Consider the following 11920-nt stretch of genomic DNA (forward strand, 5'->3'; position numbering starts at 1 on the left):
CACGATGGGTTGGTAAAATTAAATTTTATTATAATATAAAACAATTCGGCATCGTCGTTCCTTTGCACAGTGTCGCTGTATAGTAGTATACACAAAATAATCGCAGCTGAGCGGTCGCGCGATTATTCCCATCGGCTCTTTCTCACCCTCTTCCTCTCTCCTGTAGCGTTTGCGGCTTGGCTGTCCTGGTTTCGCGATTGTTCTGTGTGTGGCTTCGGCGCAACGGGGGGTGGCGGGGGCATTATCACAGAGGGTGGTGTGATAGTTTGTTCCCATGTGTGATCGGACGATGCTCGAAACTGAAAGCAGACAACCGGTCAAATGGTGATCGACGGAATGTTTAAAGATCGCGGAGTAACAGGAATACCACAGTTCAGGGAGGAGGACCTACGGGATGTAAGGATCAAACATTCTTTCGATCGCCACTCGTATCTCCGCGCAGATATTCCTATAACCTACCTGAGAAGTGTACTGACTACGGAAAGCAGCTTTCATCGCGGACAACCGATCACTTCCAGGCCCGTGTCTCTCCAGCTTCTTCACCACTTCGCTGATATCTTTGGACCCCTGTGACGAAGAACCTCCACTCTGAAATGCCACGAACCAATACGAAATATGTCGCACGGGAAGCTTCCTTAGAAGAAGAAACTTCTACAAATTTTAACGGATAGATACCGAAGTCGAGGAAGCCTCAGGTCTTCCCCTAAAACCGAGGCCAGCTCCTCCGACGTTCAAACTCTTCCCTTTGCCGCCCTTGAACCTCGACTTGCGGAACCACGCGCTCTGCATCGCCAGGTCCATCAGACTCTTTGGCACCTCTTGATTCGCTCCCTCCAAGTTCCGGACCAAATGACCAGCGAATTCTTTGTCTTTCTCTGTGACGAGGGTATACGCTGTACCCTTCTCCCCTGCGCGACCTGTTCTACCTATCCTGTGCGTGTGGGTATCGATGTCTCGCGCAACGTCGTAGTTAACGACGGTTTTGATATGTGGAATGTCCAAACCTCTAGCTAAGGGACATCGAATCGTTCATTTATCCCGTCGCTGTGTAGGGAGGAGAAGCAGAGGGGGATGTAATTACCAGCGACATCGGTAGCGACCAAAGTGGTGACGTCCTTCTTCTTGAAGGCAGTGATCACTTTGTTCCTTTCGATTTGATCCATGTCACCGTGTAACAGCAACACATCGAACTCTTTCAATTTCAGATTGTTGGCGAGTTCTTCAGCATTCAGCTGCAGTAGGAAAATTACAGATACTTTAAAGGATCTGCTTGCCTGTCGTTTAAGTGAGGTTGGATCGTATGATGGCTGACCTTCTTGGTTACAAAGATTAACAAGCTACCAGCGCTCAAGAATTCGACCAAATTTTGCAACAACCAGGCCCACTTCCCTGTCGGATTATTGTTGAAGACTATCGCGTGCTGGGTGACGTCGGCGTTCGCTTCGCCGACGTCACCTTGGACTATCCTAACGGGATCCGTTAGGACGTCCCTGGCAAGCTTTTCCACCCTCTTTTTGAAAGTTGCGCTGAACAACAACGTTTGCCTGTCAGGCCTCACGTGGTTGCATATAGAACGCACTTGTGGCTCTGGAACCAAGCAGAGCGGTAACAAGCATAGTAGAAATTTTATTAATAGAGAACGTTGTTTCCCGACAACTGTGTATAATCGATAAAAGAAAGTATTATCGTCACTTTCGAGCAAAATTAAATTCCATGGAAGTTCTGATAATATTCCGATAAACGTGTCAAGCGACCACCATCAAGACAACGGGGGGAACTCTGAACCGAAGCTCGCATTAAAGAAACAACAGATTCTTACCGAAACCCATATCGAACATCCTATCAGCTTCGTCCAACACAAGGAACGTTACCCTGGTCAAAGTCGTCGCCTTCATCTTAACTAAGTCTATCATTCTACCCGGAGTTGCGACTACTATCTCCGCACCGCCTTCCAATGCTTTACTCTGCTCCCATTTGCTACCACCACCGTAGCAACAACACACTTGAATGTTATAAACCTTCCCAAACTTTTTCGCTTCTTGGTAGATCTGCGGATACAATGAACACCCAATCAGCTCAGCGATCCTTCCATCGTCTTAAACCTATCAGTGTACAGTGCTTCCCGTTATAACGTCAGTTGAGCTTCCGAAACACGCGATAATCGCCTCGTCTCGTGCATCAGCAGTAGCGTCAACACGTTACAACGGAATAGACTGCACCTGATCCTTAAGCTATCTTAGCGTAAGGTACCTGTTGAGACAATTCTCTCGTTGGGGCCAGGATTAGGCCAATGGGTCCGTCGCCGGCTTTGAGTTCTCGCTGGTCCATGATATGGACCAACATCGGCCATATAAACGCCGCCGTTTTACCGCTACCGGTCTTTGCTATGCCAATGATGTCCCTGCCACTTAATGCAGCAGGGACAGCCTGGGCTTGGATAGGGGTGGGTTGGGTGTACTCGTTTTTCCGGATAGCTTTTATTAACGGGTCGTCGAAGCCGAAGTGACCGAAACTGGTGACGGGGTTCGGTGGCGAGGGGCCGGACACCTTTATCCCCAGTGTGTTTCTCAGGTCCTCGATCTGTTGTTTACTTAGACTAGCGATCTCCTCGTGAACGTTATAAAAGTTTTTCTCGAACGGATCGTAATGTATTTCGGTGTGGTCGACGGGGGGCAGGGGATCGATCTCTTTCTTTTTCGGCGGTGCAATTGGGTTTCCGTCCTCGTCGTACTCGATCTCTTGGTCAGATTCTTCTTGCTGCAAACCCGCGGTGGGGTTCTCCTCCATATACCTTATCGGATAAATTCACCCGTATTCTGGCCATCCGTTTTCCATGGTACTTCCCTTAGCTGTGAAACATAAGGAATGGAACTTACCTGTAATAGCTCTCCTCGTCATCTTCTCCATCGATATCCGCCCTGAACCCTTTGGGCTTGTCCTCCTTGCGCTCGTCCTCTGCGAGCTGAGCCTCGTAGGTGTTCCTTTTCACTTCGGCATCTATACCAGCCATAAAGGCATCCAGCGGGTCCTCTTCGCTGTCACTGTCATCCTTCGGAGCTGACTTTTTCATCAACTCGTAAGTGGGAGAGCCCGGGGCTGGGATGTACTCCAACGAAGACGCAGGAGTATCGTCGTCGTCCTCAAAGTATCTGACGTCATATATTCCAACTTTGAATTCGCTCTCTGCGTACCTCTTACTCTTTGGACCTGGAGCGCTCTGCTCAACTTTATACTCACTCTTCTTCAGTCTTGCTACGCTTCTTTGGCATCCCCCAACACGCGGATAAGGCATTCTCGGTGATAGAATTCATTGTGTGATAGCCCTGTTTGCTTAGCGTGGAGTTTGGAGGAGGTGGCGGTATGTTAGAGCCGCTTCTCTTTGTCCCTGACATTTGGAAGCCGGCGAACCCAAAGCCTTTCGGCTTGTTACCTCCTCCACGGTGGTAACTCATGCTTTTCTTATTCACTGCTAAAATGTAGTTGTATTATATATATATATAACTGACTCAGCTTCTTGGTTAAAATAAGGTTGGACTACTTTTAAATGTGACAACAAAATCCGATATATTTTTCGAAGGTAGAGGATAATATCGTTTATTTCGAGCCTCTGCGTAAGTACTCAAGTAACTACATTGTCAATAAACCTTCAAGACACGATATAAAGACGTAAGGCAGAAAACCGACGAGAAAATCACGTAGTCGTTAAAAGAATGAAGATGACGCGAGAAATGCGAGTGTGTTTCAGCCAATGTCTGCGCGATATGATTTTATCGGCATTAAGAGATAATTTTCATTGATAAATATTTATTGTTTTCATCTGAACGCGAAGAGAAAGAGGTTAGGGCACCTTCTGAACGCACTAGGTCGATTGGCAACTTTGGAATACGTATATTTTACACATGAACACTGCTTCACTCTCCCACCGATATTTCGAGGCGATTACGCTTGACGAATGACTTTCGCAGAAAAATATCGCGTTTAGAAGTCTGTTCCGCATCTAATGCGACTCCGATTACTTGGATATCGAACGGTACAGTGCATTCTGCAACAATTTGGATGGTGCTGCCTCCATGCGGAGTTATCCTGGGTGCATCCTGGTTGCCATTGTTAAATGAAAGAATGCCTCGAGGATGTATTAAATAAACTCCCTTTTTTTTTAATGCAAGAAACTGATCTCCCAGGAAAACTTTTACTGGTAAATACCCTCCGTACCTTCCCGTTGCTGAATCCAATTCGAGCTCCATCATCTTCCCTCAGAAAAAGGACTACCTCGATGAGAAACTTATCTCTACTCCACTCCTGTACTTAAAGGACGTACTTAAGGAAATGGTGGACTGTAATATCGTCTCAAACATTCCTGTACAGATTTCCATGGATATTTGCCGCGGAACTTATTGCTAAGTATCGATAATCTTTATCGCTCATTGAGCTAAATTCAGAAAGCCGGAGGGACAGATTAGAAACGCAGGAGCAGGGGCAAAAGGGAAGTCAGGATTCTGTTTGTGTTATCGAGAAATGCGGCTACCGGAAGCGGGGCAGGCGCGTTTTATTAAATTGCGTTTAATATCGCGGATACGTCGGTTAAGGGAATCTCCTTCATTCATAGCGCCGTGCTTGAGCGACATAAATAGTTCTATCACAGCTGAATCGATCGAATATCCGAGCCTGCGTGTTAGAGGAGGCGCCATGCGACTCTGCCGTGGATATCAGCGTCCGCCGAGATCTCGTTCGTCGCTGTTCACGTACCGTCACAACGGGTGGACGTCATTGAACTAATTCTCCATTCGAACGTGGACAATTCCACCGTGAGTATCGCAATAATCCCCGAATACCGAGATCGACACAATCGAATCATTTTTGCCAAACAAAACATATGTCCCCGGGTGTTCCTTAGCAATGCAATCGCAGTTGCTGGACATTATGCCTGTTAACTGTCCCAAAAAATAAAGATACCCCGCGTTCACGAAGCGCGTGGATCTTCGTGGGCCACAGAGGTGTCATGAACTTCTACGAAACACTAACAAGGACATCTTGCAGAAACTAAAATGCCGTCGGTTCGCCGGATGATCCTGGGGCATGTCTTGTCCGGCATGTGCACCAAAATGAATCGCACCAAGAAGCTCCAAGGCGATTTGCTCGAAACGCCGATGAGAAGATGCCTGTCCACGTTCGACATCACGCTGCTCGGTAATTATGCCGTCGTTCCCGTGCTATTTCAGTCGTAAGGACATCCACCGTCGCGATATCGCGTCCGCGCGCGATAAAGCAGTAGCCGAGCCGGAAAAATGTTAATTGCACACACGCAGAATAGCATTCCTCAGTGATCGGGCATGCACAGGGTACACATGGGACGTAAATCGCCACGGTATTTCATCGTCCCTGGCAATTATAAAGGGACGATTATCTTTCAGGCGTTGGACATATGGTCGGCGCTGGGATCTACGTTTTAACGGGAGCAGTGGCACACAACATAGCCGGGCCAGGTGTAATCTTGAGCTTCCTATTCGCGGGTATAGCTTCCCTGTTAGCCGCACTGTGCTACGCGGAATTCGGAGCGCGAATTCCAAAAGCTGGCAGCGCTTACGTGTACACGTACATTTCTGTCGGCGAATTCTGGGCTTTCGTGATCGGCTGGAACATCATATTGGAGCATATGATTGGTACAGTTACTTTCCTTGTATTGTAACTTAATCTATCTTGCTCAGGGTGCAAGAAAAGTGACTACTATATTAGTAGAGATTCAGAACGCAGCCTGACGAAGTTCGAGCTCAGATACTTTCCTTTGTCTCTACCTATTCAATTTCAAGTTCTCTCCATTGCCATCCACGAATTCAGACGCGTGGTTTCATATACATATAACATGATTATTAGGTACACTGTTTTCGCTTTGTTCCTTTTCATTCAACATTTACACTCGCAAACAGGCGCAGCATCCGTGGCAAGAGCCTGGAGCGGATACGTTGACTCCCTGGCGGGAGGAACGATCAGCAATTACACCCGTCAGATGATGCACGGATACACCATGGGAGAGCCGCTGGGAAGCATTCCCGATTTTCTTGCCGCTGGTTTATGTCTAGCATACGCCATGCTGCTCGCAGTGGGCGTTAAATGCTCCGCAACGGTTAATTCTGTGTTAACCATCGTCAATCTGGCTGTGATGGGGCTGGTGATCGGTTTGGGAACTTACTACGCGGATCTTTCCAACTGGAGCAGCGAGAACGGGGGATTCTTGCCGTTTGGGTTTGGCGGTGTACTAACAGGTAGCTTCATCACCAAAATATGGAATAATACCACTGGTAATGGCTCTTTATTATACAATTGCACTTAAACAGGTGCTGCAACGTGTTTCTATGCCTTCGTGGGCTTCGATTCCATCGCTACTTCCGGCGAGGAAGCACGGGACCCTAGTTATAGCATACCGCGAGCCACGCTTCTCTCAATGGCGATCGTAACTATCGGGTATGTGCTGGTTGGAGCTGATTTAACCTTAGTCGTGCCGTATCAGGACATCAATCCAGTTGCGGCCCTTCCGGAAGCCTTTTCGTCGAGAGGGTTACCATGGGCCAAATACGCCATAAGGTCAGGAGAGCGTTAAGTATTTGCATGAAGCTTGGAAGCTCAAGAATATCCTCATCTCAACGATTCTTCTTTGCGCTGCAGTGTCGGGGCTTTGTGCGGAATGACAACCACCCTCTTTGGCTCCCTGTTCTCCCTGCCGCGAACAATGTACGCCATGGCGAACGACGGTCTGCTGTTCGGTTTCCTGGGGCATGTCAGCGAGCGTACCCAGGTCCCAGTCATCAACTTGGCCATCAGCGGCTCCGTCAGCGCCTTGATCGCTCTACTGTTCGATCTCCAACACCTGGTCGAGTTCATGTCGATTGGTACTTTCTTGGCCTACACTATCGTCTCAGCTAGCGTGATCATCTTGAGATACCGCCCCGAGAAGGTTACACCTGTACCTTCGAATGCTGGCACACCTAGCAGCTTGGCATCACCTCCCACGGAAGGTCCTGACTCCAACAGTGATTGCAATAGCGTCGTGTCTGCTGAGTCCGAGGTAATCTCGCCTACACCATTTAGTGGTTCTACTGGCTCTCATTGCACTAAACCACATTACCTCATCCAACAACGAAATCTCAGCCTCATATCACTTTTCGTATGTACCTAACTCTCGCGTCCACTTGCAGCTCGTAGATCTGAGCGAAGGCGTGGGTAAGCTGAAGGCACGATACACCTGGCTGGCTAACTTCCTTGGCAACTGTAAGCCTGGAAACGCTGTGGCTGGTGCGGTGATGATTTACACGACTGGCTGCGTCTCTCTGTGTCCCATGTTGATACTGATCTCTCAAACTTACTTCGCTCCCGCATGGTGGGACTACTACGTTGAAGCGAATATCGTTCTCCTGTTGATTGGAAGTAAGTTTCGTCCCTTTCCCTTTATTCAATACAGAGACTCGTAATAGAGCTGATTAACGGTGCTCTTAGGTCTGCTCGTTATTGGTGCTCATCAACAAAATCCTCCCAATGGTAAGTTTCGAGTGCCCCTGGTGCCCCTGGTACCAGCTCTGAGTATTTTATTCAACATGGGGCTGATGTTCCACCTGTCCCTTCTGACTTGGTTGCGATTCCTCGTTTGGATGATAGTTGGTACGTGCTCTATTCAATATCCTACCGGGATAGAGGATGGACTGTTCTCACTGACGTATCAATTGTGTGTTGCAGGGATGTTGATATACTTTTTGTACGGCATCCACTACAGCAAAGAAGCCGCCAGCCCGAATTCGTATTCGATTCTAATGGCGACTTCGGAGGCTGGCAGGGGCGCGAAATGGGGCGCCACGTTGCGAGTTAATCAGAAGAGCGACAAGGTGCCGATCTTAAACGAGGAGGACTTCGTTCACTAGGCGCATAGAATTCATCGAAATTGTATAAAGGTGCGGCAATTGTTGCTGGATGTAAGTAAGTCGCGTTACATAGAGAGAAGTAGACGTTGCAGTGTACGAATAACAATTTTCTTTATCAAGGCTTGCACACGCTTCGGAACGAAGACCAATGTGTCAAGGGACCTTTGTATATACCAATGTTATGTGAAACGCTGAATCGAATTTATTTCAGGATAGAGAAGACTGTGTTTCAGTACCTGGTCAACTAGTTTTCAATAGCTACTGTTCTTCTCGCTGCGATGGCTGACAGCCAAGCTAGTCTTCTTCGTGTTTCATTACGCACAAATTTACAAATGTCTTTTGCGTTCTACGAATTCACGGCGAGAACGATTCAACTGATTCTAAGGGGAAGTAATCCTATCATCGATAATTTAATCCATGTACATACAACCCAATACAGTTATCTGGTCTGCAAGCATTCGAACACTTTAAACGAAAGTCTCCAAACCTATCGCGAAAGGGGACGAACCGCGCGTTTAATCGCCGAATAAGTATCTACGAGCCGATCGTCGAGAGGAAAGGATAACCGTATTTGTAAAGGGAGACCAGATTTTTAAAGGACAGACCAAATGACTGTCTGTCTTAGTGAATTTTAACGTTCGGCTGCAAGGATCGAAACACGGTGCCTTGGGAACGGATAGACTAATTATACAGTAAGATTACACGAATCTAAAAACATGACAATAGGTTCGCCTGTTGCGCGGCAGGCATTAAGCTTAAGATTCCATGCACACGGATTTGCTAAGCACGTGGATAGCCCAGTGGCGTGTCATCAGGGATTAGAAACATTCCAAAACACACACCCTGCTTTCCCCAGGGCCTAGGGCACGCTTCATACTCTGGAGACATGTCCTCAGAACGGGAGTTGGCGAACCCGGGGTACCCGAGCCAGCTCACCAGTGCTGAGACACACGTTAGAGTCTCCACTGGGAGCATTTTGTGAGAGTGACAACTCCATTCAGACTTAATCGGTGGTGAGTATGTCAGGGATCAGAGTTAGGCAAGGGGGTTTCCCAGTGGCGGATTTAACAGGGCAGCCGATGAGCAGTTCCCACATGCGCCCCTGCACACAAGGCCCCCCAGGGCCCCATCCTTAAAAAAAAGTATGGTTATATACACAGTATATTTTTTTCTGAATTATTACATGGAGCCCTTGACTTCTCTACTACGAAAAAACTACCGCTTTATTTCCCCCAAAAATAGGCCCCTCAGAACGTTTGCCACCTGGGCCTGTTTTCTTAAATCTACCACTGGGATTTCCTCTATTTGGGCCCGTTAGAAAAGTGAATGGCAAAAGCCTGTGTATTCTGGGTAACTTCAATTCTGTACAACAATCCATTCCAAGTCTTGATCCTTCCAAAGCACAGAATCCTTGTGCAATCGAATCAGCTTGCATGAGAGGCCGCTGAGTTCAACCGTTCCTGATCCACCATTTAATTCGTGATTGCTTCAACGTTGAAAGTGCGTGCCACATTTAAGAGAAACACACATACAGCGTGTCATATCGCATCTCGCATCAGTGTAATATACATGTATGTAATTGTATCATCTTCACAGTCCTCCGCTCAGCAGATCCAGCAAGTATCGGTCAGAATGGCAGATAACATGATCGGTGTTACATAAGAAAGTATATTATCGATATATTAAAACCTACTACCGTCGAAGTGCCGTAGATGTTACGTAGAGATCGAGGAGGATCGTAGGGTTATCGTTGTATAAAGGTCGTACCAAATCCACGCGCTCCAGGGTATACTATACAGAGTGAATCACTTAAGTGATTGACGTAGAAATTTTTCAAGTAGAGCGTTTTAAGTGATTCACCCTACAGACCAGGGAAATTCGAGGTAACGAGCTGAAACCTCCGAGATAAAGTTCAAATTCCTCCGCGCACAATTGCGACCGCGCGAGCCATAGAGAGTTTATGTACCCAGGATTTTCCAGAACGTAACCGCGGTTTTTTGACGCTTAATGTACAGTAGATTACTTTACGACGGTCCCGTACAAACATGCGCAGAGTCAGCTATCGTGGAAAGTGAGTGCAAGCATTTCACTCGTCGCTGCGGGAACTTAGGAGGCACACGAGTGAAACGCTGGCGGGTATAGTTGCCGCGATGCACCATGCGTGTTTATCGAGTGCATGTCACTTGTGCATACAAGCGGTACCAAAATTATTGTCAGTGTACTATACATCTTCTAATATAAAATGTTTACGATTGAGAAATCGTGCTCCTCTACTGACAGTTCACTTTGTTACACCATTTAGCGCGGGGTAGTGGTGGCGACATTCATAGATGTATTTTAATCTTGCAGTTTAGACACGGGCGGATTTGGAGATTTGGCGCCGCTAGACTAATAACGTCTGTCATCTTTTCCCTGAAATATCATAAATATTTTAATTTAAAAGAGTTCAGACAATTTTAAAATTAATTCAATATGCCACTTGAAACAGAAGTTGAATTGTTTTTAAAGTTTTCTCAAGCCTCTGTACTTAAACATTTTCTAATTTCTTTCGCCGAAAATTGGCCGCCCCAGGCTGCAGCCTACTTAGCCTAAATATACAAATCCACCCCTGAATTTAGATCTCTATTTTTTTATTTCTATGTACCCCGAGAGCGAAGGACATCCTGCACTTTGGATTTCAAAGACGAGCTGAACTTTGGGTGTAATTTTTTAAGAAATGGACCAATTCGCATACTTATTTTTAGATTCGGCCTCGCCACGAATGTTTATTGCTATTCCAAGCAGGAAATGGCTCCTTTGATCGACATATCTTAACGACATCTCCTAGAAACCCTCTATTTTAAAGTGCTTCGAATTTGACATATCGGTTGTTAAATAACGTCCGATACAAGCCATTAATTACTCAAAACGGCAGATTCTCGAGACAAAGGTCGAGGCACCGATCCATATAAAAAGGCACGCTTCGCGAACGGGCACTTCAGAAGGATTTCTGAAGCCCACGGAAGAACGTGCTCTCGGCAACATGCTCGCGAAGCTTATTCTGATCTCGGCGATTTTCAGCTTCGTTTTCCTGCGAAGCAGCGAGTCCCGGGGCATCGAATCTCTGTCATTAGTTGACGAACCATATTCAGACACCGACATGGACGCAAAGGCCGCCAATACCGTAATTACTCCATCAATTTATTTGTTTCCCGCGTAATCTCCCAGCGGGAGAAGATAATGCCCGTGCGAATCGTTCTTCTAACGATAACGACGCGAAGTTCTGGTGAGATTTTGGAGAAATCTGACAACGATATCACCCGTAGGAAGCCCAGCGCGTGCTTGAGCTGCCTCGACTGACGACGAGCGCGGGCGACCACGCATCTCATCACGGAGGGAAACACCAAAAGAAGAGAGCCACGAATTACAAGGATGATCGCCAGGCCGATCCGCTTCCAGGATGTTGCGGCTAAAGAATCAGCGGACCGTAATAAACGACTCGCGGACGAGTGAATCCTGCCTCGTAAATACCTACCTTGCGGAGAAGTAATGGAAACGGTAGATAGCATTTAAGTGCATACGGTAGATATCGTTCGATCTTACTTTCAGTCTCTTTGGCGATGGGATAGCGAGTAACGGAATAAAGCATTGGTTGCCGTGATAAAAGATAATCGAACGGCTTCTTTCCTCTATCATTCCCGTTCACGTGAATCGCTAGTAGGGGCGTGCGGGACGAGCGCGCGCCAGAGTTGGGGAGGGAAGGTAGGTGAAAGGCAGCGGAAGGTTGCTCGTATGGAAAACATTTTATTAACATCATATACTCGTACATACTGACTTACAAGTACTGCGAGCAATCGCGACCGTTACTTCGAACTGTTTAAAAACCAAAAAGTACCGTCATACCATAAACCAGTGCGGTATATTACATATATTACATCGTAACTAAGATTGCAGACCTTCATGGAAGGATTAGGGTCGAAGCTAGCTTAAGAAACGCCTGTCTTCTCTCTTATGCACCGTGACAACGCCGACAC

At 47.0% G+C, this 11920-nt stretch overlaps 2 protein-coding genes across 5 annotated transcripts; one reads left to right on the plus strand and one right to left on the minus strand.

Annotated features, from left to right (window-relative positions):
- Positions 1–8: 8 nt before the first annotated feature.
- LOC143374849 (ATP-dependent RNA helicase DDX42) lies at positions 9–4070 on the minus strand. 4 transcript variants are annotated; one of them, XM_076823382.1, is made up of 10 exons: positions 3861–4070; positions 3238–3469; positions 2877–3149; positions 2251–2791; positions 1820–2048; positions 1313–1587; positions 1082–1232; positions 676–1010; positions 460–588; positions 9–299 (listed from the first exon to the last, which is right to left on the minus strand). In XM_076823382.1, exons 2-10 carry the CDS (start codon positions 3450–3452, stop codon positions 123–125), a joined length of 2325 nt encoding a protein of 774 aa, XP_076679497.1. In that variant the 5' UTR covers positions 3453–3469; positions 3861–4070; the 3' UTR covers positions 9–122. The 4 variants fall into 4 exon arrangements, with proteins under 4 accessions (XP_076679497.1, XP_076679496.1, XP_076679493.1 ...); XM_076823381.1 differs by having other exon boundaries at positions 3238–3466; positions 3848–4070; XM_076823378.1 differs by having other exon boundaries at positions 3848–4070.
- Positions 4071–4484: 414 nt separating this feature from the next.
- On the plus strand, positions 4485–11557 carry LOC143374852 (cationic amino acid transporter 4). The gene is made up of 12 exons (XM_076823386.1): positions 4485–4805; positions 5038–5187; positions 5412–5660; positions 5925–6260; positions 6333–6579; positions 6661–7060; positions 7191–7419; positions 7489–7650; positions 7726–7937; positions 8028–10119; positions 10692–11070; positions 11213–11557. The coding sequence occupies exons 2-9, from the start codon at positions 5046–5048 to the stop codon at positions 7905–7907; spliced, it is 1947 nt and encodes a 648-aa protein (XP_076679501.1). The 5' UTR covers positions 4485–4805; positions 5038–5045; the 3' UTR covers positions 7908–7937; positions 8028–10119; positions 10692–11070; positions 11213–11557.
- Positions 11558–11920: the final 363 nt, after the last annotated feature.

This window comes from Andrena cerasifolii, chromosome 11 (assembly GCF_050908995.1).
Source record: "Andrena cerasifolii isolate SP2316 chromosome 11, iyAndCera1_principal, whole genome shotgun sequence".
NCBI classification, from domain to species: Eukaryota; Metazoa; Arthropoda; class Insecta; order Hymenoptera; family Andrenidae; genus Andrena; species Andrena cerasifolii.